At 37.8% G+C, this 27,150-nt stretch overlaps 1 protein-coding gene and 1 pseudogene across 1 annotated transcript; one reads left to right on the top strand and one right to left on the bottom strand.

The window, feature by feature from the left end:
• Nucleotides 1-148: 148 nt before the first annotated feature.
• LOC111231203 lies at nt 149-9,788 on the bottom strand (annotated as a pseudogene).
• A 5,524-nt stretch (nt 9,789-15,312) lies between these two features.
• LOC111231121 (retinal homeobox protein Rx2-like) lies at nt 15,313-21,610 on the top strand. The gene is made up of 4 exons (XM_022758122.1): nt 15,313-15,360; nt 16,098-16,595; nt 20,469-20,725; nt 21,138-21,610. The coding sequence occupies exons 2-4, from the start codon at nt 16,313-16,315 to the stop codon at nt 21,573-21,575; spliced, it is 978 nt and encodes a 325-aa protein (XP_022613843.1). The 5' UTR covers nt 15,313-15,360; nt 16,098-16,312; the 3' UTR covers nt 21,576-21,610.
• The last annotated feature ends 5,540 nt before the right edge of the window (nt 21,611-27,150 follow it).

The raw sequence follows: 27,150 nt of genomic DNA, 5'->3' as shown, positions 1-27,150 counted from the left end.
CAGAAAGCTCATCAAGCTGAAACATATTCCCGGGGATTTCTGTCCATATTCTAAGCTAAATGAGTATCAACTACTTGTCATCATTCAACAACAACATATCACATGAATCTTAGCTATTACAAATGGATGCTGTCAAGCCTGATGAAGCTCAGAGCCAGATGCTTTCTTCTGCAGGCCTGGAGCTCTGTAGCTCACGTCTGGACAGATGCTGGACAACACCCACACCGATACAATCACCCAGGACATTAGTGGCAGTAATCAAACGATCCCTATTAACAAACATATATAAAAAGCTGAGGTTATCCACTGAACAAATTTTCTGGGGATTTATTTCCATTCAAAACATAAAGGCCAAATATGAAGTTTCTACACTCTATTTCTTAGGACCCTCATTCACATAATGTACTCACTATCCTCTAACTCTATACATGTCTTATCTCCAACCTTTACCCTAACCATAAAGTCTGAAACCTCAAGGCACCTTCAGAAGAAGTGAAGATTGATCAAATCACTTTTCACTTTTCTCTCAAGATCTGCAAACGATACTGGTTGAATTCTCAATCAACCATCCGAAGCAGTGATATATCTTCAGTGGACAGTCCAGTTGATGACAACACAATCACCATGGAGACCATGCCAGCCTGTGGGATGCCTGCTGCACCAGTGCTCGCAACTGTGACAATGAAACTGAAGAGGGGAAACAGTGTTGGTTGTGCATCGTGATCCTCATTATGGTGTAAGAAAACAGGCAGAACCCAGTAACAGTGCTCTTTAGTGTCCACCACTCATGTTTGTGGATCCATACATTAAAATGTACATGTGCAAGATCAAGCAATCAGAGGGAGCCCACTCAACCCTACGGGAACTGGTCCTCCATAATGTCTGCGTTCTTCATACTCTTCATCTGTAGTGACTCATGCCAAGGCAGAGTAAAGTTGTTGAGGATCTCGACTCGTGTTCATAAAAATAGTGTAACAACGTGTAATCATCACTGTACTCACAGGGATCCAATTTTCCTTTAGCCTGTAATGGGCAACATACAAGGTGAATGTGAAAGCCCATTTTTTTCTATTAAATCAGAAATTATTTGACCTAATCTCCTTAAGACATGCATTTCTAAAACTTAAGTAACAGACCAATTTTACGGGGGTAAAGTTTCCATTTCAACTTACCTGAGTACAATAATTTGACCCAGGTTAAAGTCCATATTATGAACCTGGGCTATGAATAAAGCTGCGACTGCTTCATAGAGTGCTGCGCCGTCCGTGTTCACTGTGGCACCTGTAGGCCTGGACGCGAGTCACTTGTTTGTCCATGCTGTGATTTTCCTCCATACAGTGGAGGGTTACAGGTAAGGTTGCAGAACTGTAAAAAAAAAAAAAGAGGGACGATGACGTTCCAATCATTGTCCATTTGTTATGCTTAATATTAAGACTGTGGCTCACCTTGATGAAGTCCCAAAGGCAGTGACGAGAGGCTGGAGAAGACCACTCATAAATCTGAAGGGATTCTTTCGTGTGACAACAAAATAGATGAGGGGCAGGGTGAAGAAGCTGTGGATTAGAAGGCCAGTGATCACAGTCAGAGTATTCATGGCAACTTCGCGACCTATTTCTCCAGTGTCTGTCATCTTCACAATCTGTCCTGCCAGCAGGAAGACGATTCCCACCGGGGAATACTTGTGACATAAAGAAGTGAGACACAGCAGAAGAGAAATGAAAGAGTATCAATGTAGAGAGGGAAGTAAATCATTATATTTGACTATGTTCTTCACAGGTAGCCTGATGGTGCTGGGTACATAGATTTTCACTTGTGTAAACACTCTCAGACAATCGTCATCAGACTGTCCTGGATATTTTGCCAAAATAATTTTGAACAAGCAACAAACACCCATGCAATACATTGTTTATAACATATCCAAAACCTTGTCACAAAGATAAAGAAAGACAAAAATAGCATTAGGAAAAACAAAACACCACAAAAAACATTAAAAAAATACTAAATACATGCATACAGTTGCAAGTGAAGTAGAAAACTAGCAATACACCCAGTTCAAGTAAATGTTAGCGCCCCATACTTACCAGATGACTATGTTGACCAGATGCATAATGGCTTTATTCAGGCAGTCAAAGAAATCCCTAAGAGGCTTTCCCTGGTTCTCCATACTGCCCAGAATGAGGCCAAAGGCAACAGAGAAGACCAGCAGACCTTAAGTATTTACCCCATCTGAGGTGCCTGGCACTGGTACTGTGTCCTCTATAGGGGTCCCTGAATGATAGAGTTATAAGCATACACACCTGATTAGATCTAGAAAGGCATCCACGCTCTGCACAGCCTTCTCTTTACCACCAGAGGACACTGCAGTGCTCCTGGATGAGTTCCCTGGCTGGATGATAACAGCCAAGGCGATGCCAGTGAATGTAGTAACAAGTGTGGTGACCATGTAATAGCTGAAGGCCCTCCCCCCAATTCTCCCATAAGCTTTCCTGTCATGACATACCTGATAAAAAAAAAAAAAAAGGTGGTCGTGGAATATGAATGTAAACTTGTTGAATTTCTACATTTCCTATTGTCATCATTTATTTATTAGTCCACATATAAATAGGTAATTCATTAAAAATATTTTTGACAGGCCTGTGCAGCTCAGAAATATTTTGGTAGCTGTTCAAGAAAAATACCCAACATAAAACATCTTTAATGATGCAATGGACCAATCAAGGTCACTACTGTGTTTAAAACTAAAACTAAGGTGGAAAGTTCATGTTAAAAAATACCACAACACGAGCTCATCAAATGTTTCTGGGTTTCTAGTTTTGGTCACATAAAGAGTTAAAGATTCTGCTATTTCACAGCATGATAGAAATCTTCATGTAAAGTGCTGAAAGTGTTTTAGCCACTGAAGGGTTTAAAAATTACATTTTCTATACATGTAAGTCAACACTTACACATAGGACAATAAAATTGCGGGATGGATGAATGCTGACACTTCAATGAAATATATTTATCTTCTCTACAGTGTCAATTTTAGACCATCTAAGACTCAGTTTGAGAGTCTCAGCTCTACACGCAGTCTGCACTCCACTGTCTTAAGGGTCTTCTTGCACCGGCTACTACTGTGGCTACTGATTATGTTTATCTACTGTACTGATTATTATCAAAAAGCTATTACGACATGTAATGTGGGTCAAACCGTTTCTTTGTTGATCAATTGAATGCATCTGAAGTGTGGCTCTAACCTGTAATCAGACTGGAAATGATAAGAGGAAGCACCACCATCTGCAGGATTCTCATCAGCAGCTCTCCAGGAAAGGTTAAATATTTTATGTCAGTGGCTGACATATTAATGGGTCGCAGAGCAAAGCATCTTTTTCATATTTAGTCCTCACAACCGGCACTGCAGAAATAGAGGAAGAAGTGTTTAGTCTCTTTTTAGCATTAATAGAACAAGGACTGTTACAAGATGAATCCTACAAGTATTTCCAAAGTTTGTCAGAAGACATGAAAGCAAAAATATACAACATGAAAGCAGATCAAAATTGTGTAGGTGCACATGTAGTTAAATAAAGACACCAAAAAGGAACAAAACACTACATAACAACCTGTGTACATAAATAACAAGCACAAACTATGAGAAGTGAAAAAAAATCACATTCTCTTCAGTTTAGTGGTACTGATGTAAAAAAAAAAGGAAATCACCTTTAAAAAGCTATTCCTTGATAGTCGTAATGCACGAAGTCCAGTCACCATTAAAGATGACATGGTCAACAAATAGGAAAGTCCAGCTATTTTCCTCTTGGCAGATTGCCAAGTTTTCCAACACAGTCACTTTACTACATTAATCATCAGCTTTGTGTCTGTGCCTTTCCAAATGGTTAGTGTTTGATTTTGAATAGACAGAAACTAATGTGTATTCCTTAAAGTATACTAGTATAAATATAACATAATGAGCTGAAGTTCTATTGAGTGCTATATTTTCTCAGGAATATAGTTTGTTGCTGAGTATTTTTTGAATTATTCTATATAATGGATTTTGGGTATGAATAATCTTTCTTAATTTTGCTCATAATTGAAAAAAAATATTTCTTGCTCAAATTTCATCTCTTGCTCTTGTTTGCTCATTCCAAGAATTCCAGTAAAGTATAACCCTGTCATAGAAATTTAAAATGGCTGACTTTGTGTCAGCTTGAAAATGAGAATGCAGACTTGAGATTTGCAAATGAATTTTAATTGTCACAATTTTATCTTATATCAAATGAATATGAAAGGAATATCTCAATTTACATTTTCATTTGAATGACGACTGCAGTCTCTGGGGCTTGTTTTGGGTAAATTAACCAGTCAATACCAATAAGTGTGATTTAATATTTGATTGGCTGAAGTGCACCAATCGGAGGACTCCATTCCATTGTTATCCATTTATCAGGTTTCTGGCAGGTATATGAAATTTTGAGCTGGTGTTTCAAGAGGCTCGTGTAACAATTAACTTGTGTTTGGGAGGGATGGTCAGTGGACAAACACAAACATCACAGATTAAAAATTAAAAATCATTAAAAATGAATTTTTCAGTCATCCCATTTCTGTTCCAAAACACATTCTAAAGAACCAATCTTTACTTATGAGAAAACAGTGCTGAAGAGGGGTAATGTTCAAAATGAACCCACCAGCAGCAGTGCAAGTAGTGTTTTTAGGATATTTTTTGACTCTTGGGTTAATTAAGTTTTTAAGTTTCAGGTGTGTGTCTGATTTACAATGAGTCTGTGGTCACTCACCCATCTAGACATTGGGACTGGAACTGTCCATTTCACAATAACTTCTTAAAGTTGGATAATTTGGCTTCAGTTTGCAGGATGCGAGAATAATTTAAACTGATACTCTCTAATTAGGTGATCGTCAGTCCTATGACCTTAATGTCCAGAGCCTCGTTAGTTCTGTGTTGGGTACAGAGGTTTTACGTCACTGAGGTGTTAAGTCCATAGCGTCCCGAAAATACTGAGTGTCAGGAGGACAATATATGGCAACAGTAGTGAACAGTAGAGCTAATCAGATTTTAAGTATCTTACAGCTACTTAAGTCAGCTTAAATCACAAATCCACGAGTGACAGAGGTCCCATCAGGCCATGCCAAAAATCCACAACATTTCCTTTAATTATTGTGAACTGTGCCATGTAAAAGATTATAATGACACAGACTGAAAATCTCCATGAATTTCCAACAGTTTGATCCAATTTAGCTGAAAATGGATAAAAATGAATTTGACTTGACTTGTTTTGTTCTAATGATGAGTCTGAGTGACTAGCAGTTTAGTCCTAATAATAATTCTGCAGTAAATAATGTTTCCATAAAATTAGAATTTGTGGGCTATTATTGTATTATGAGATTTCTTGCTTAAATCTGTATTTATTACCACATTACCCCATATGTACTGTTGTAATTATTGCTGGTTAGTGAAGTAAACAGCGATGGCCTACATCCTGAGGGTCTATCCTATTGTACCTTGTTGACAAGGTAAAGGGCCTCCATTGTCTGTAGGGTACCAATTATGAGCTAAGCTCTTTAGAGGTTTTACTCTAGCCACAAGTTATTGATACAGTCTAACCATCTCGACACACAATAGCAAAGGTGTCGGTTTGGGAAGCATGAATAGTAAGCGGCTCTTGTTGATAATTTGTTGATTTACACACCAAGTTTAGATGTCAGCAGTACTCCTCTCCGTTCCATCAGCCCTCAGTTTCCCCTTCCCTTATCTCTGTAGGCCTGAATAATGTCTGTTTGAATTGAGCTATAGCATTTCTCATGAATCAAATGTTGGGTGATAAGTTCAAGAGATTTAACGCAGGAGGTTTTGAAGACAACAGTAAACCAAGGCATGTCCACTGGAGGAGTCTGAAGAGTGACAGAAGTGTAAGCAGTGATGCTTACGTTATTATCTTCATAGCAAGACTGACTACAGTGCTATGAAAATAATATCAATGACTACACGATAGGTAAACTGAACCCTTTAAAAATGTTGCATTGTGGGGAGGACACAGAGCATGTACACGTATCAGGGATCTCAAATAACATATTAAAATGTCTAAATGTATTAATGTCGGCCACTAGAAGCACTTTGAACAATTGTTAACACTGAGATATGATATTTTATGGACAAAAGTGAGCATGGTTGATGTGGAAATGTTTCATACGGAATTTCTGAAAGCAATTTTAAAGAGAAAATATGACCTACATATCTATAAGCAGTGATTAGCAGGTGTGATTAGTATTACTTAAAGTAATACTTGTCTTAGAACTACACATATACGTAGAATTACCGCCTCACTGTTGTTTGCCTCTGCCAAACAGCCAAGTTGGGGGAAATATGGTCACAATCTACCATTCCTGAGTTATAGTGTTGAATAATGCCCAGAAGTGTTTTTGCAGAACATTATGATGTCACAGTGAAGATGACCTTTGACCATTGAGATATAAAATGTCATCACATCACAGTCTACAATGTAGACTACATGACTCATGATTTCGTGACTCTACATATTAAAATCCATTGAACTTTCCTGAGTGATACCTGAGGTCATACAGCAGTTAACTGTCAAATAACAAATAAAAAACACTTGATATGGTTATCACTGTCAAGTTGATTTCAACTATTCTTGACTTGGACTTGATTGCACATGGCCTTTGACTTGTTTAATAGTTTAGCTACAATATGATTTCCATCCATACAGGCATCCATCCATCAGAGTAACATGTTTCGCAATCTTTCACATTACAAGATTACAAGATAAACCCTTGTGAATCTCCTTCAGCAAACCCTTCCAGATGGGATACATTTGCCACAAAAGACAATCAATTAAGTATCCTCATTGTTTGCTAGTCACTTTAGTGGAAAGTACAACTTTGTGATTGATAAAATGACTGAAAAAAAGAATTCTTCACTAGTACTTGTAAATTCTATTAAACTCAAGTCGTAGATAACCTATTACAACATGCTGATATTGAATAGTTGATTAGTTTTTAATACAAGTGTGTGGGTGTGCATTAGGCGATTTGAACTTGCTTGCCTGTGTGGCTACATGTGATGCATGTGTGACATCAACGGATGCAAGGCAGGCTTATAAAGTGGCTTTAGGTGGGGGTTTATTTTCTCGGGGCTCAAATTAGCCAGAGAAGCAGATTAGACTCCGAGTGTAATAACTCGTCAGGGCTCGGTTTCAAGAAGCCACCATTAAACACGTCTCTTAGCCAGTGCGCTTTAAAACAATAATTATTTAATCACCTTACAGTCTCAAGTAATGCTAATGTGTTAGTTATCTTCAATTAGGTAAAAAGGCAAACTGTAATGAAGTGTGATTGTCCAACTGAAAGTGTGGCAGCCTGCATGTCATGTTATTTCTGTAAATTCAGGTAGCATGGGATGTTTAATAGTTCAACAGTTTAATTCATTTTAAATTCTTGTTTGATGATTATTCAAGATATATTCTACATTTGGCAAAAACTTCAAGTACAAGTAAAAAAAAAAGAAAAAAAAAAGACTATCTTTAATATATCTTTATTTTTTTCTAGAACTAATTAAACAGACATGACAAAACTACAGATTATTTGATTAAGCTATTAAGGTTCCAGTAAAAGTGGTGAGACTGCTTTGACTACAGAAATACAAAATTATATTAGTTTTTGCTTTCTACAGTTTCTGTGGTTTCACTGGAGCAGGAATCTATACTGGTTGGTGTTTTAAGCAAAGCATAAAACTGAAATCGCCTTTGTGTAAAGACAGCACAGCAGCAGAAGGTAATAAGGTGAAGGGGTGCAGTCCTGGCCAAGACATCAAGTAACTGCGGATGTGTGCCAAGCTGCAGCTCTTGGTGCAGCTAATCTTATTAAAACAGGGTCAGGGCCTGAGAAGACCACCCTTAAATAGACATGGGTCAAATCTTGTATCAAAATGGAAACTGACGACGACATTACTGCGGGTACACGTACAGAAGTATGTATGTAAGAAGTAAGTATATGCTGATAACACAAATGACATTAGGTCAGGTTTTCCAGACCAGACAGATAAATCTGGATTGAAGAGGTGAATAAGTAGGTGAATATGAAAGCCGTGCTGTTCAGTACTGTGCAAACTAATTCAATGAATATTTATAAAACCAAATGTCACATACATACATATATACTGTATAAATGTGACATTTGGCATATATCTATATATCTTAACATCATATCAATCGACTAATCATTTCAACTCTAAATGTATCACTGGTCTAAAATGTAACTACTAAAGAGGTGCAAAGGCAGTTACACTATGACTGTTCAAATTTGTGCAGCAGTGCTGGCTTTTTTGGTGTATTATTAAACCACAAAGGGGTATAATAAAAACAACAGTGAAATAGATTTGTCTGTAACTCCCCTTCTGCCTGCACCAACTCTCCACGCTTTAATAGCAAACAAAAGCAAATCCATTTGTTTCACCTCTCAAGAATAACACAATTTGTCTTATTTTATTACCTTTTCAAGTTTTAAATTTTGATCTTTAGTTGTAGCACTGCCACCGGCCCAGTGAGTATGAAAAGATGTTCTGTCAGATCCAGGTCAGTGGTGTTAGAGCTGTCAACTTAAACACTACAGACCCTTAATTGAAGCACTTTCATTAAGTAAAGTGCCGTTTAGGCTTTTGGGCATTTGTTCTAGTCTTTTAAACACTCACTGGTGACTTTATTAACACACCTTGCTAGTACCGGGTTGGACCCACTTTTGCTTTCAGAACTGCCTTAATTCTTCGTGGCATAGATTCAACAAGGTGCTGGAAACATTCCTCAGAGGTTTTAGTCCACATGACAGCATCGCACAGTTGCTGCAGATTTGTCGGCTGCACATCCTTGATGCGAATCTCCTGTTCCACCACATCCCAAAGGTGCTCTATTGGATTTAGATCTGGTGACTGTGGAGGCCATTTGAGTACAGTGAACTCATTGTCATGTTCAAGAAACCAGTTTTAGATGATTTGAGCTTTGTGACATGGCATGTGGAAGTAGCCATCAGAAGATGGGTACACTGTGGTCATAAAGGGATGGACATGGTCAGCAACAGTACTCAGGTAGGCTGTGGCGTTTAAACGATGCTCAGTTGGTGCTAAGGGGCCCAAGGTGTGCCAAGAAAATATACCCCACACCATTACCCCACCACCACCAGCCTGAACCGTTGATACAAGGCAGGATGGATCCATGCTTTCATATTGTTTACGCCAAATTCTGACCCTCCCATCCGAATGTTGCAGCAGAAATTGAGACTCATCAGACCAGGCAACATTTTTCCAATATTCTATTGTCCAATTTTGGTGAGCCTGTGCGAACTGTAGCGTGAGTTTCCTGTTCTTAGCTGACAGGAGTGGCACCCGGTGTGGTCTTCTGCTGCTGTAGCCCACCTGCTTCAAGGTTTGACATGTTGTGCATTCAGAGATGCCCTTCTGCATACCTCGGTTGTAATGAATGATTATTTGAGTTACTGTTGCCTTTCTATCAGCTCGAACCAGTCTGGCCATTCTCCTCTGACCTCTGGCATCAATAAGGCATTTTCGCTCAGAGAACTGCCGCTCACTGGATATTTTCTCTTTTTCGGACTTCTCCACAGTCACAGTGCCCCCATCAGGCCAATCTGTGCCTAGATGAAAAATGACATGAATCAAGACTTAATTGTGTCATCCCCAACAGCTTTGTGAGTACAAATGAGAGTGAAGTGCAAGAGGCTTACTTAACCAAATCAAAACAGTGCACTGGCAGTAACTGATTACCAGTCATTGCTGGTGTAAATAGTTTTCCCTTGCTAACAACATTACTGTAATGTGGTAATGCAGATGGTGGTAAGACACTGATCTTTAAGGAAAGCTTTACTCAAAGCCACCTGCTTCTTTGTCAACCCTTTAACCTTCTAAGACACTGCCCTTATGCTTAGGTTTCTTCTTCTTCGATGAAGAAGGCAAAGTAAAAACAGATATTCGGGAGTCATTGTGCAACTACATAAAATGTATGCATTAAATGGCTAATGGCTAAAATCGGTTAATTAATTAATTATATGAATTAATGACTTACATTCTGCAACTTAATGACTACATTCCAGTTGGCTTTACAGTTTCTGCCATTGACTGTTTCATATACAGTGTGTGATTGTTTTCTGCAGGATTTAGTGTGACAAGGATTTTGCCATGAAGAAGGCTGAGAGGGCAAATGTAAAAGTGGCATTGATGATATGATAAATACCAACTTCCAGATGCCAACTAGTCGCTACCTAACCTCTCATTTGTTGACACCTACTTCTACAACTCCTTTTTTACTTTGTTTTGTTTTATCCCAAGTTCCTATATCACAGCTATTTTCAAGTGAAATGATTAATCAGGGTTAGGGTGTATTCATACAGAAATGGTTCCAGTTGGGATACTACAGTGGCCATATTTCTTTTACTTAAGTACTTTTAACATAGTCAATTATACATATACTCAAATAATAATGAAGTGAAGATACATAATGATCATTCAATATGCTTGTGCCCCTTTCACTATTTTAAAATATATATTTTTTCTTTTTGTACAAAGACCTTTTTCATGCCAGGCATTTTGACATATAGCAGGGAAGGCACATGTCTGTTTAATAACATTAATAATGTAGTGTATTATCCACTTCATTTCCTTATGTTACAACCAAGATTAAGATCAAGATACCACAATAACAATGTAATTTGTTTAAATCTGTCATTTCCAAGGGTCTCATGTACATAGCTCACTAGGATAAAGCCAGCCATTGTTAATGTTACACCTGTGGTTTTCCAGCCATGACAATGTAAATATCAGCTGTGAAAAAGGCCTTTAATGAAGGTGCATACTGACTGATAAAAGTGTTGCAAGTATGGACATACATGGGGTTTTTCTGACATTTTTCTGTTACATTTATTCTTTCCATATATTTTTTAATATATTTCACCCTGTCACAGAGTGCTCAAGACATTGCAACAGTTCAGATGGGCTGAGATGACAATGACATTCCAGAGGACCTTGCAAAAATGGTGCATTAAGAGGAAGAAGATGAGGAGGAGACCGATGATTCACTCCTCCATGAACTTATACCAGACTGCAGAGAAGAAGCATTCATCAAATATGCCATACTTGCAAAATACCCAGTTCTTCAAAAAATTTGTCACATGAAATGCTGTTAGGCAATTCAATATAAACATGTATTTAGCAGCTAATTATTTGAATCCAGCACGACCCATATTTCCCATTTCTAAAGTATTACAGCTATAAACTGATTTGGCTATGGAAGTTTTCTCTAGATCACAGATCTTAAATTCTTTTTCTAAATTAATTTGTCATCTTCATGTTAGAACTCATTTAGTTTATTTACAGCAGGATTATTTATATGACTTTTTTTTATCTCTTTTAAAAATATTAAATAAACTTTAAGGTAATACAAGCAATGTTTGTGCAACATTAGCTCAACAGCTATGAGTGAAATGTTAAAGAGGCTAATTTAGACTTTAAGTGGGAAGCATTAACCATAGGGCAAGGAAGGTACTAATCTGGATGAATGAAGGGAGGGTTTACTCTCCTTGGACTATTGTGGTTAACCAAAAGATTAAAAGATAAACTACCTGAATGCTCCAAATATTTATTTCTCCCCAACCTCATGACTTTGATGAGCAGTTAAAATACAAACTAAGCAGACTTTAATGTAGCTATTACTATATCATTATATAGTAATAAGCTATATTACTTCACAGCCACATTTAAATTACTTGTCTTGGTTCATAATAAAAGTTATTTTTTTCACCTCTACAGCCCTGTCCTATACGTTTCATTTCTAAGTATTGATATCGAACACCTATGACTGCACAAGAAGTGGCAGAGTGAGCTTTTCCTTCACATTTCAGCTCAAGCTGATCATATGACCAGTCTCTCAGCATTTTACCCTCCCTTTCCATCATCTCTGTGTCATCCCCCTGCTGCTCACCATCCCCCTTTCCCCCTGTAAGCTGACACAGCGCCTTTAAACATTAGCCGCTTTCTTCCTAATAGGATCTCAGGGGCTTAAATTGTCATCTGATAAAACTAAGGAGCTTGATAGCTATGCTGCACCCTCTTAACCAATTTGTACTCAATTAGGATAATGGGGAAACAAACAAAGAGGGACAGCTTTAATATATTAATGTGATAAAATGATTATCAATTTCCCTTGTCTACGTCTTGGGTGGTATTAGAAGCATCTAGCAAAGTCTGATATGGATATTTGCCATTAATGATGTGGGCAAAACAATAAAGGATGTCAGAAGTATTTGCATTAGATCTGAGAATTTGTTCAACATTATCTGTTGTTAGTGACATAGCATTTCCAAAAACTCAAGTTCAAGAGCTGACGTCTTAACCTGTCAAGTAGATATAATTATTGACAAATCATTATAGGCTGAATTTCATATAGGTGTGTCATTCCAAGGCCCTGCACGCATTGTACAACCTTGAGCACTAAAACACTTAAATGGAAGTGAGCCATTATTAATGTTGAACGACTGTAGTACACTAGTGGTTTAATGCAGCACAAACATATGAGTCAACTTAAAACACCCACTGATCTTTTAATACAAATTATTACCTACTGATAATTAATATTCACTGCTGGTATATAAAATGAATGTGATACCTAAAACCGTTTTTTGATCATGTGCTGTTGATGATAATATATATATATATAAAAAAATATAAAAATATACATATAAATATATATATACACACACACAGACATATCTCCTTCTTTCTCCCTCTCTCTCTCTTGACAACTGGATATACTGAGCCACTCACTATGAATCTTCTCACTTCCAGCACTAATTGATGAGACAAATTATCATCCACTAAGTCCATTGGCTCTCTCGTAGTATCATCTTACTAAGGCAATTAATGTTCTTGTCAATGTTTTGCCTTTCTAGAAGAACATTTTGAAATCATGGTGCAACATATTTGGCATGAAAGAACACAAAAGAGTACTAAAACTACCAGTTATCTAAAAACTGCATAAATATATACATTGAAAGTTGGAGAAAGATAGCTCTGTAAAACACCTCACAGGCTTGACTTTCTTTGTTGTTGTCAGCAACCTACTTCATGACAAATCCCTGCCACAGAGGTATCTTTAAGTTCTTTATTTCCTTCTTCTAGTAGCAAAGCTTGTTGCTTACAGGCAAAAGTAATGGGCTTTGTGGTCTGTGCTTTCTTGGAAAACAACCTTGACAACCAAGAAAAGGTGTACAGCTAAAGCTACTTAGCCTAGAGCCATTTTGCTCATAGAAAGCATTGACAACACAGTCTCATGTTGCCATTTGGCTTTAAACTTGTTGGCGTTTAAAATTTTTCAGCTGCTTAGACATTTGCCAATCCTAAGACAAGTGTGAAGTTTGTGTATCTCCCTCACTCCTTGAAGACAATGGAAGACCCTCTTGAGTGTATGACATGTAGCGAAAGGTATTTCAAAAAAATGTTATCAATCTTTTACCGCCCACTATTCTGCAAAATGCTCGCAATGTACAAAACGTTCACTGACTGCTAGTAATCAGTTTAGACTTTTGTACTTTTGGTCTTTGTGATTTTTTACAATAAGTTTTCAGCCTTGTAAAAATAATCCATGTGCAATGCATGAAGGAGTATACAAAGGAAAACAATGGTGTCCTTCTCCCTGCAAAGCAGTCTGGGAGTCCAACACTGTAATAAATCCCTGAAAACATTAAAGCTAAATTCTGTGTTTAACAATCTAAACTATTTGTCTGAATTTGGGGAGACAAATCTCAAAAGGATATGAGTATCAAATAATAACATACAACAAATAATATAAAAAGTCAGCATGTTCTTAATATGGCTTGGCTGATGGTTAAGACTTAACACAATTTGAAATTCAAACTCAATTTCCTCTAAGACAATATGGATTTCTGAAACAAGTGTTTTCTCATGTTAAAAACACACAACATACTGTCAGAAAAATCACTTTCTGTACCACTTTTCCATGTTGCATTTTGTGTATGGCATGCAAAGAGCTCCTAAATATATCTTCAGATAGGAGGAGTGAGGTCAGAGGAAATCTCTAGTGAAGTCTTTAGGCTCATTAAGGATGGGATTGATCTCTGCAACACCTACTGTAGCTGCCACAGCTTTGGTTCTGCCAACTGGCAAGGGAGAAACTTGCAGGTTGCACGATGAAACACCCCAGATGCCCCCAACCAGATTCCACTTTGAGCTATCAGAGGCAGTCCAACAAGTTTATTAGTCTAAGAGGCCATATTGTTTGTTTATTTATTTATTTGGCACATGTAAACAACATGATTTTGAGTCACAGTTGCAATTGAAACATTTTAAAGAGGTGATAAGGACTGGGCTCAACACTAGTTTTGTCCACTAATTGCTCATGTTTGAATTAATTAGGTTAAACAAAAGATTGTCCCCTATTACTTTGCTTGCCTAGATCTGTATCTTAACTCACTGCTTGTTTGCCTCTTGTTAGTTCTCCTGATATAAACATGAAAATGCAGCATAAAATGTCCATTAATTTTGTACAGTGCATCTTATTAGTTCTGTACTATGTATCATAACTCGGTTTAATTAGACAAAACTCCTAAATAGGGAACGATAATAACATTGCTTATTCTTTTCTCCCACTGAACAATGCAATGTGATCAAATCTACTTTAAACCACAAGTGATTCATTTCTTTGTTTTATTTCATTTTATTATTAAACTCTGTCATTCCAAAAGCACCAGTGCTCATAAAGAATTAGGTGCCTACTTGAATTAAACTATTTTATGAATACAAGTCTTTACAGTGTGTAGCCATTCAAATTAAAAGTCCATCTCTGTGTCTTTTCTCCCTTACATTGTCTATAATGAAGGGATTAGCGAAAAGTACGAGCCATTATCTTTCAGACAATAGATTTTTTGAAAGAAAGTTTTGTCGAGGCTTCATTAGCAATGGCCTCCCTCTGTGGTCTGAATTCAGGACACATTTGGAGCAATTACTTGACCAGAAAACAACTGTCAGTCATTCTTAAAGGGGAAGGATTCCAATTAATAAACCTCTTAAACCCTTTGGTTTTACTACCATTCTCCTGAAAGCTTTGGTGTCTTGTGTGGTTAAGGAGAGTTTTGTCAGGAGAGAACAACATTACATGTGCTTGTTGCACAGGACTCCAACAGTAGGTCCTTTGCTCACTTGTGTGCAGGGGATTTCAAGGACTTAACTGGGAGTAGCAAGTGCCTACAGTAGATGTTGTTAGTGTCATTCGTCTACTTATGGACTACAGAGACACCATGTGCGTAGCATAATCTGTGGTAGGAACCTGAAGGAAGGTAAGATTACTTTGCGTACTTCCTTTTGTATTCTGTTAATTATGACATTTATGGATATATGAGTTTCCATGATGCCCATTTGTATTAAATGGGCATCTAAAAGAAAATATTTTCAAAGTGCAGCTTGCCTTTTAGTGACTCTCAAGACAGTCTCAGATGTCTTTGATTTATTTTAAACAAAATAAACTGCATACCTTCATACATGCTGACGTTCAAAAGGTATAAGTAAAAACTGATGGGAAACAGTTAGTAAAACAGTTGAAAGATAATTTGATTATTTTTTCAAAGCACTATAAACTAAACATATTCATAGACCCAAAATGTGTCAGTGTAAAGAGCAAAGATTTCCTAACTGTTTCACTTATGAATTCCTCCTATTTATTTTATCTGATAGCTGCTTGTCCCCTGTGTCCCCTGTATGTAGTCAACAATACATAACTGTTTATGATTCTGATTATCAGTCATAATGGAAATTATGCTAACATAGCATTCCTTGGTAAAGTTTCTTGCTGTAGAAAAAAAAAGAAATTTCTAGAAGATATTCACACAGACTATTTAAAGTAATTTATCTTTAAACAAATAAACTTAGTCATGAATGTTAACATGTTTAATTTCCACTACAACTCATGTAAAAACAGTCAAGACTACTGACAAGCCATTAACTTACTTTTTATATCTAAGTGCACAGCCCTGTTCTATTTATGCTGATTTGACTTTTTTTCTTTTTTTTTTTGCAGACGAAGATGTGAGCTTGTTCTGCTTTTGTGGAGATAATACATTGAACCCCACGGAAGTTAACCTCGAAGGATACAGCCCTCACGCTTCACACAAAGCTGCTCCATTGCATGTGAGACAGAAGAGCTCTGTGCAACAGCTGCTTTGTCTTTTCTCACTTGGTAGCAGTTTGATTTTTTTCTGACAAGGAAGAGAGAAAGTGTCTCTAAAGGATCGGATGCATTTGTCAATGGATACCCTGGGAATTGTGGACGATAGTTGCCTAGACAACTATGATATGGCAAAAGGTGCCGGTTCAAGCAGTGGAGGCAGGGTCCACAGTATTGATGTCATACTAGGGTTCACTAAAGACCAGGACCCTTTACTCCATTCGGTAGGAGATGATGACAGCCATAAAGCCAATGAAGAAAACCCACAGCACCCTGAAAAGCAGGTTCCATCAGACCCCTATGGGCACCTTCCAGAACTGGGTGACAGCTCCCAACACTCTTCCTACCATGGTGAGTCTTTTAAGAAAAGAAGAGTCAGGCACAAAAACTCTCTGAAACATTTCTTCAGTATCATAATGAGTTCAGGGGATTTTGTCTTTACCCATGCAACACGTGGAATTAGAGCTGTACTAAGTTTGTCCCAGTCTCGTACGCAATACTCCCACACAGTTTGCGCAATGTATTGGACCAGTGCTCTTCCATAAAGACGTTCAATGTCACCTTTTAGCAAAGACTGTAATGATGAGTTATTTGGTTGTCTAAAATTACAGCAATGTGATTTATATAAATGTAACTTTTACTTTTTGTCCAAACACGCTGAGTAGAAAAGTTTGGACGCACTTTCCCATTCACATAAAGAAATGTGTCCAAACATTTGACTGGTACTGTATATTTGTGTGCCTCCCTCTAAAGATTAAATAACTCTCAGAAAATATAATTTTATGTCACTATACACTCACATTTGCAGTGCTATATAACAACAGAAATATAAACGGCAGCCAAAGAAGGATGGCTTAATAACAAACATGTAGATTCTGTGTCTGCTGTTTTGAAATTAGATTTATTCTATATGAAGTTTACACAGAAAAAAAAAACAAGTTGCAATGTTTATTACTTGTTACCATTAAATGTGTTCATCATTTTACATACATTTCCTTGTAACAGGTTTTTCTCTTTTTTTTTTTTATCCAACTTTTCAAACACACGTGAAGCTACTAATATGAAAAACAGTTAGATTCCATTCAGGTGCTTTAGTGCCAGGGCCCAGGTATTGTTACTTACTGACACACCTGTATGGGAGTGAGCCTAGATTAATGTAATTAGTTACACCGGCCCTCTTCTTGCTTTGTTCATTGTGAGAAAGGTCCATTCAGGCCGCCTTACGTGTTGTATTTGGTAATTTTGGGATACTGAAATGTAAAATAGTGTTCTTGGCTGACGCAAGTATGGAGGCACTGGTGGGTCTGGCTGAAAAAAAAGCCAGTGAAATCAGCCTGTTGCTAGCCATAACGACTGACTGCAAATCTGCTAAATTTGGGTGTGATGAGGGATGTTCAATCGCCTTTGTTTTACAACTACTTATATCCTAAAATTCTTATTAAATCCTGTTGTAAACATGATATTCACCTGCCGTATGCTTAAGTTATCAAATATAACATTGTTATATTCTTTCAAATGATTTATGAAACCGATCAAGCTCTAAGGTATTTTAAAAATTACTACTATACTGACCTGGCAAAAAGCTACAAACACAACAGTGCTGTAGAATTATGGACACCTATAATCAATAAGCAATTTCCACTCTATTGTTTTTGGGTAACCATGCCTGAATGTGGCCTTCTGTTACTCATTCAAATTAGAAAGATTTCATTTACATCCTGTGGCGCCTGGAAACTGCAGATTTTTAGCTACCAAGAGACAAACTAATTATCTCTATATATAGGATATAACTGTGTGAATATATGCCTGCAGTGCAAATGATCATGCTTAATAGCTGAAAACAGAAACACTTAATTAGTAAAATAACCACAAGAGCATAAACACAACAGACATAAGCCAGTGCGTGAGCTAGGACTGAGCATTTCTGTCTGATGGAAGAGCAGGAACACATCAACAGTGCAGAAGTGAATTAGTGTATAGGACAGGAGTAATTTGTATTTCCATGAAACCTTTGGTACTTTTTCTGTCGTAAAAAATTAAAACCATTTAAGGAGCAAGATTTAAGTAGTATTATCTTTTAAATGAAGTCAATGGGAAAGATTGATTCTTTTACTTTATACCATCACACTTTTAGTATGTATATATGATATATGATAAGACATGACTGATACTGCAGGCTACATACCTTTATTTATTGCCTGGATTTACTTTATGGCCTTTGCATATGGTTATCTCTGTAGTATGCTACAGAGATAATAAACTGGAGCTTCAGAACAATCTTAATAGCACAACAACCTACTTTGAAAACAAAGCTTTTGCTACTTGGCATCCTTATTTCAAACCAATGATCTGCTGACCAAACTGCCTTAAGTGATTTGGTATGATTAACGAGCTCAGAGGCATCACACACATGGCTCACTTGCTGTACATCAATTTCTTGGAAGACACAATCTGGACTATGACTGTACTAGGCATGTGCAGAAGCCAACTAAAATCCCTTGTTAGATTAGAGGAGGCGGGCACTCGGAGCTTTAACTGGTAGCATCTGTTACTATGGGATTACTGCAAGGGAAGAATTCAGTGAAAGACTTGATGTCATTTGGACTCCCCAAACCCCTGGGGTTCACAAACCCTCAGCAATATAGAAGTTCATCAGTCATTAAGCTGTTTTATCATGATGGGAAGATTTCACTTTTTGATCAGACTATATATTAAAATGAAATGATCAATCACACATAAATAAAGATGTTTTCTTTTGGTAACATGTTTTTGGCTTAAAACTTGATAAAAGACAATATATAGTAGATCAAGTACAAATTCATTCCTCATTTATTTGATTTCAAAGAAACAAATAAAAGGTAATAAGCAAATTTTTATTACAAGTAATGAGGGTTGTCAAAAAAAACGATACTACTAATCGATACTAAAAGTATTAGTATCGGATTATGTACTCATTTGCAACAGTATCGATACGCACAATGCCGTCTTCACCTCCAGTTGACACACAACTTCATACAGCACCACTGCAGAAAGGCAGGCACACAGCCCATCCTCTCACTCACAGCTGAACACATGAACGCTAGTTGACGTTCACAACACCAAGCTGGCTGGTGTTGCCAGCATAAAACTAAATTAACATGGCAAGTGCTGCAGCTGAAGGACCATCGCAACCTGTTTTAGTTGAAATTGAAAAAAGCAAAAGTGCCGTTTGGAATTATTTTGCATTATTATTTTACCTGGCTGGCAGCACACGTTAATGCTAGCCGTTTAAATATTAGCAATTAGCTGATAGCCACATTAGCCGTCTGTTAAGTTATCATTAAGATAGCGGCTATGGCTAATAATAAAACGACTACAGTCAATGTGGGAGCTAGGCAGCAAACGTTATCAGTCCTGCCTGTCTGTAACGTTAATAGACAGTGTTATTTAACAGGAAAACAAAATTATTTGTGTCTGAAAAGTGTTTTATTTCTCTTATAGTCCAAGATTAAAGCTGAGAAAAGTCGACCAGGAGCTAGACAGAAACAGCGGGAGCCTACGCTACCAACTCTATTTGATCAGCAACGAAAATATGGTGCCAAGTCACCAGACGCACAGAAAACAAACAGGGCTGTAGCTGACATTTGCATGTCATATATATATACACCTTACAGTAAGGTTACTGTTGGGTTTTTTTTTGCACTATTGCAATTTTGACTATTAACTTGAGCTGTCAAAACATTTGAATTATGAATAAATACTAACCAAGTTGTTTTGGAGAAAAAAAAAGTGGCTTTGAGGTATCAATTCCCAATTATTCATTAATGTTATAAATCTTCAGTTTTAAGTTGTTGGTGGGGTAATGTACAAAACTGTCCCTAAACTGATGTACTGAGAGGTTTGCCTTTGTGGCTTTACATATATAGTACTCCTACTTCTCTGAGATCCTCAATTGCTCCCTCAGCTCCACCTTGCTGTGTCCTCATATGCTTGGCTTTACTCAGCCATTATAAAATTTGTCAAGATGCTAGTGTTTGCAAATTTAAGGACTGCTTACTGGCTTGATACCAGTTGCACACCAGTTGTTTGTTTAAAAATGTTACATTAATTCTGATAAGTGTTATAGATATGAATCCCTAATATGAAAAAAATACAAATGGTTAATGATACCTGTTTTGGTCATTTAATGAAAGACATCTAAACAAAAATTAAAACTTACAATATGTACTCTCTCCTTTATTTAAGAATCTGACCTTTTCTCCGGTGACAAGTGTGATGGAGAAATGAGTGACCTGCAGAAGGAAGTGGAGGTTGCTGAGGGGTCTCCAGACACCATGATAGAGGAAGAGCACACTAAAAAGAAACATAGAAGAAACCGTACCACCTTCACCACCTATCAGCTTCATGAGCTGGAGCGAGCCTTCGAGAAGTCCCATTACCCAGACGTCTACAGCCGTGAAGAGTTGGCAATGAAAGTCAACTTGCCTGAGGTTCGAGTTCAGGTAAAGACTGGGCGATATCTTAACCTCCAACATAACACGTTTAATTACAAGATACATTATTTTTTGTTTTGCCCTTTGCTGCAAAGACCTATCATCAAACCACTGCTGCAACCTCCAAATCCATTGTCACTACACATACTACCTCTGAATAAGAACTGGATCAGCCATATATATTAGGGATGCATAAAAAGATGAAAATAGTTTTAAATGGAAATTAATTTGGACATCAAAATAAATCTGAATGTTTCCAACTTCTGCACCACCTAATGGTAGTATCAGAAAGTACACTGTGGAGGACAGCACAATCCATTCCATTTTTTTTGTAATTTTTTTATAGCTTTATTCTTGCCATTGTGCCTCAGTGCCTGCACCTCACTTCACCATCTCATCTTTTTATATTCTCTATGTTCAGGTGTGGTTCCAGAACCGAAGAGCCAAGTGGAGACGTCAAGAAAAGATGGACACTAGCACCATGAAGCTCCACGATTCGCCCATGTTATCCTTCAGTCGCCCCCCAATGCCTCTCAATGCCAGTCCAGTGGCTAACCCAATGCCCCTAGATCCCTGGCTGACCTCACCCATCTCCAGTGCCACGTCTATGCATACCATCCCTGGGTTCATGGGCTCACCGCAGGGCCTGCAGCCTGCATATCCAAGCCACAGCTTCCTCAACACCCCGCCTGCCATGGTCCAAGGTATGCAGCCCATGGGCCCACCTCCCTACCAGTGCCCTCCCAGCTTCAATGATAAATACCCAATGGAGGACGACAGGAGTTCTAGCATTGCAGCACTCAGGATGAAGGCCAAAGAGCACATTCAGTCGATGGATAAAACCTGGCAGCACATGTGATCTCATGGGGCACTGTGAACGGATTTTTGAGCTGCTCCCATGAATGTTTACAAACTGCTTTTCCACTGTTTGTTTCATGTACCAATGAAGAGGATACATGACACCAAAGGAGTTTGAAGTCTGCTATCTTTTTGACTGATGCTAATAAGCAACTTTCAAAATTAACTTCTTGTGATTTTTTTGAAATTCATTAAAATTCAATTCATTTTGAATGAACTGTGTTTTACCCCCAAGGATAAATTATCAAATCTCTGGGGTCATTTAATTTTGGATTAGCTCAAATTGTTGGGGAATAGACTATTTTGTTTGAGTGAGAGAAAATCTTCAACATGAATGTTTTGACACTTTAAATAGAGGAATTTGAGACATTATTGACAATCTGAAATACGGTATAGTGTATGAGAGGCTTTGTAGAGCCATGTGGTCAGAAGTAGCAATGTTTTTGCAATTTGAGTGATTAATTGGTGACAAATTTCAACAAATTTATACAAGTTTACTGTCTTAATTGAGTGGTGTTCTGACCTTTTTGGTGGAAATATACACAATACTTACCCTAACTCTGTCTACAGTCTCCAGGGTATAAGGTTTCCTACTCCCATGAAGTGTTAACACGAGGTTTACAGTAATAACCACTGCACTGCGTTTTGAGGGTGTTTGCTGGTATCTAGTCATTGAGAACTAGGCAGTTTTAGTATGAATATGGTTTCTCTCTTTACATGTCTATTTGGTTGGATTTTCTCTTTGTTCATTTAACTGGATGGCATGTACATTTTTTTTTACTGTATTTTCAGTTGCTATAAAGTGCGCAAAAATTTGTATTTTAAAACCATTTTCCCACCTCAATTTAACTTTGTTTTGGGTTTAAAGGCAATGTGAGTTTTTTTTATTTAAATCATTAAAATGGCCTTTTGGTGAGCATGGAGTCCTGGTGGGGTAGGTGTGTGGGGGGTTATCAGAAGTCACAGAGTGTGATCAGGCTTGGAGGCTAATTTAAACAGACAAACTAACCTCTTAACACCTAATTACTGCTTTTAAAGCGATTAACCTCTCAGCCATAGACAGAATGCCCTCAGATGCCCCTGAAAACCCCATTTCAAGACCTGATTAACTCCTCTTAAATTTGTCCATTTATATTATTTCTAAGTTACAGGTACAGCGCGACATATCTGTGTTGTATATTGTGCACCCTATTCATCTTCAGTGAGTCAGGTGAATATAAACAGAGAAAGTTAATGGGTGCAAGCAGCCTCTCTTACCTCTTGGGAATAGCACAGTTTAATGCAACAGTTGGACCACAACTAGAAGGAGATGACGTTGCACTGACCTTGCTCAGAGACATAAGGTCATGGTTATACTGGGTGTGTCTTTTTATACTGCATGTGCATTTGGTGTGTGTGCATTAAATTGATGCAGAAGGGTGCTGTGCTAACAAAGTAAATCTTTTTAATTGTGATTTCTTCTGTAGCTCAAGAGAATAGTAACTTGCAAAGCATCTTACCAACGCTTTGAGGCACACACCTGCCACGGAAAGTCCTCAGTGGACACCATTATGAAGTGTAAGGACGACTTATCATCAACATCACTTCAAATGATCATCAATTATCTCTAAATCATGGCCTTTAGAAATGGCAGCATCCACACTGTCCGTTTTATAGGTTTTGTTGTTTATTTTGTTTTTAATCCCTGTTGATAACAGTGGACTAAAAGGCCAAAGAAATAAAAAGGAACATATCTTTTTACTAGGAGAAACATTTATAAATGTATGTGGATGTTTATTATCTTTTTCATCAGTTTTCAATATAATTATATACTAATTTCTAGTTCTTTCAAGTTTTTAAATTGTGACATTAATTTTCCATGTGCAAAACACAGAATAAAGTTACAGTAGCACTTCTGTAGAAGCACTTTGGCTGTGGATTTTGTTTTTCTTTCCACACATCCATTAGTGAGCCACCAACATGACTTACTGCCGTTAATGAGCGCTGGCGTACAATAGGCCATGTAAGCTGTGACAGAGCAAGCTGGCCTGATGGAGGCCTGTTGTGTTCGTCCAGGCCTGTGGAGCTTTGCCAGGCCGTTAGGCAGATGAAGCTCCACTCCATCAGGCCCAACCAGGGGTGTCAGGAGGCCCCGCCTGCTAGGCTGCAGAGGCCATAAGGGCTCAAACTCTAATTGCCCTCCAGTAGCCTGTGTGGCTTAACTGCTCCAATTTTTGGGGGGATGGAGGTCTGAATAGTGATCTATTTTGCATCTGAGCACTTAGACAACCTAAACTTAATATCCACCATTTTTTGTGACTTAGTCAGTGTTTTGTTTTAAGTTGACATCATCAAGATGTGTTGTTCAAATGCCTCACAACTTCTATCTATCTCCAAATCTATTTTATTATCTATAGTAAAATATATTTGGAAGTTGGTATAGGGTCACTAGATTACAAAGGACCAATGGTGTACACAACTTCTCTAAAGGGAAGAAGTGAAAATGAATAACCCTTATGTGTGAAGAAGCTTATTTTAGAAGCTTAGCAGCTTTGGCAGAAATTGAAATATTATTTGTATGGTCTGTTATTTTTTCTTAGTGTGGTAAATACCTCAGTTTACAGTGTCCCAAATACCAAAGACAACTGTTTGCTGAGGCAGCACTCTATAAGCAGTAAACTGATGAGTTGGGTTATAACCTTTTAGAATAAACCATTTAAATAGGACAAAAATAAAAACAGCCCTAGTTTTTTTCATGTAAAATGGACTACTGCTGTTCAAACCCTTCCAGACATGTTGAGAAAATAATATAGTATGAATGCATTTCAACCACTTTCTATACTGTGCACTAAATCTGCTTTAGACTTGTCTGTAAGAATAATACTAGTGTTTGAGCAAGTGCTTATGTGTTTGCCTTTGAGACAAGAACAGAAGAGTCTTGGCTGAGTTTACTCTTGGGAACATAAAAATTATAAAAAGGTTTACAAAATAATATGTAGGCCACTTACCACCTTTGCACTATGGAATTGTCAAGGATAGGACATTGTGAACTTTAAAAAGTTATTTCTCTGTCTACCCTGCTATTAATTGCTATACTTTAATTTTACAGGGAGAACAGTTGATAAATATTCACACCAGTTATATGCTTGAGTAGTTAGGCACAATAAATCAGTGGAAGGGTGTAGATGAAAAGTGTCTCGACTATGCTATATTTAGTGATAACCCTCTCTCACCACACCTTTGTCAGAAAGACTTAATGTAGCAACATCCAGAAACTGCAAGAGACGCACCCAGAACTAGTAATTAATTACACACATTATTATGTTATTTTGCTTGGTCAAGCATGACCTTCGCTGGGGCCCAGGCTCTAGTTAACAGGCTGACTAGCGGGACGTGGTCCACGGTGGAAATAATAAGGGAAAGGAGCGGAATTAATTGGGTTTGATTAAGAACACTTTTCAAAGGGACACCATTTTCCCCTCTTGACATAATTGCAGATCACTCAGAGGGTGGGGGGAAGTTGATGGCTGGCGCCAGTTGCTCGTCTTTGGCCCAGTGTTTACTTTGAGAAAACACACATCACTCAAACAGCACTTTCTTACTTATCTTACACTCATGTGCATGGCATGCACCAGCACACGTTAATGGCTTAATGTTCCTTTCATTTCATTGACTGAAATTCACTCCCTGTAACTCATTGTAACCTTTACTGACTAAATAAATGCATAACTAACTCTAATACTCATCTTTAGAAACCATATTAGTGAGTCCTGGATGCAACTAAAGGGAAACTAGACAGACAACACAAGGTTTGTTTTTTAATATAGAATATAGTCTACAGAAGTTATAGACTTCTTCCCCTCTTTTGTAGATATTTGAAATCCAAACATGAGATGAGACTGCTGCAGATTTTAAAGGGTATATATATTCACTTCCACTAGATGTCACACTAGAGCGCCAGCATCCCAGACCAAAACAAATGCTCCTACAACCACAACTTTTGTGTTGGCCTTTCCCCAGTATGACTTACCTGCCTTCCTTTCACAGCTTGAATGAGTGTGGGCCCGAGTGGTGTGGTGGTTGTCTTCCTGGTTTCATCTCTACTCTCATCCTGTATATAAAATAAGGGTCAGCATCAACATCTCTGTCATTTCATAAAAACCAGCAAGATCCAATAGATTACTCTTACCTTCTTCCACTACACCCAGTAGCACTGACAGGATGGTTGGCAACAAAACATGTTGGTGGTAAACTTGACAGCCCTGTACTTCAGTAGCTGTGACCTTGGCAACACTGTGAAAAGACATCCAGCTGTGTTAGTCCTGTGTGTACAGAACAGACATGGAGATGAATAGGTTGCTGTGGGATGATATAGTTTGATTACAGTGATATCTTCAATTATATTTTTATGGCATTTCTAGGTATTGAAAATAACATTGGTTTATGTAATTCATATGGTAATTATGCTCCCTTGTGGTTAAGAGCGAGGGCTTGCATGTGGCCTAACAGTATTATACACTCACTGCTAACACTGGGTGAAGCTGAGTATGAAGACGCCATTAGATCCTGATTCAATGGCTGTCGAATATCCAACCTAAAACTATCTTCGCCGTGGTAGAATTAGTCACTTTAAGCCACAGTACCTCTGCAGTTGGAGCTTCGTTTCTGGAAACAGCACCCGACTCTGTCCCTTGTTTGGTGGCGGGCAGCACTGCAGCTAGAAGCGGGAATTACGTTGGTCGGGATTTGCGGTGATTCGCACGCAGCAGCCTGGTGCTTAGCTGCTTTAGCATGGCTAGCAAGCACTACCAGGCTCATGTTCGACGTGTCAAACGATTTACTTCACAGTGGACATTTTGCAGGTCCTGGTTTCTGGTCTCTCTCAATTAATGCCATATATTTGCCCAAGTTAAGCCAGATATTATTAAATAGTTTTTTTTTCTATCTGGCTTTGTTTGAATTTATCTCCTTCAAGTACAAGTAGCAATCCTGGTCAGAATGTGACGTCATATATGCAGAGTACCATATATCCTAAAATGACGTAACTAAAATAATCTGCTCCAACAAATTTTATTAATCCTATAACTTGTTTTCTCGGCCGATCTTAAGAGAAGCACATCTACTCTATTACACAGGTATTTGTGAAGCAGATTTCTCCAAAGCCTCAGGGTTTATTTATTTTTTCAAAAATTATCCAGGCCTGGTAATTGCTACTCAAAAATTCCATGATTTCCCCAGGTTTTTCATGACCATGTGACCCAAATCATGCCCAAATAATTTACGTGTAGCTGCTTACTTGATTGGGGAGAGCTCACCCCTCACTCATGCCTATCAGAATTTCTTTACAATATATGCAGAATAGCCTTATCAAGCCTTTTAAGTCTGATGAAAAAGAACTCAAAAGTATTGATATTGACCATCAGATTACAGACTTTTCTAAATGAAGCACTAGAAGTTTTTCCATTAAAAGGTAATTTAAGTTCAGCAATTGAGAGGTCACACAGCTGGCAAATATACTCATTCCTGGAACATTAATTGTATAAAAGGGTAAAATGACCATTACTCAGCATTGCTTTATACCACTGGAATGATTTGTC

Source organism: Seriola dumerili, unplaced genomic scaffold (genome assembly GCF_002260705.1).
Source record: "Seriola dumerili isolate Sdu_G_001 unplaced genomic scaffold, Sdu_1.0 BDQW01000291.1, whole genome shotgun sequence".
In the NCBI taxonomy this organism is placed as follows: Eukaryota; Metazoa; Chordata; class Actinopteri; order Carangiformes; family Carangidae; genus Seriola; species Seriola dumerili.
The sequence above is the reverse complement of the archived record's forward strand: the minus strand, read 5'-3'. Positions and strand labels throughout refer to the sequence as shown.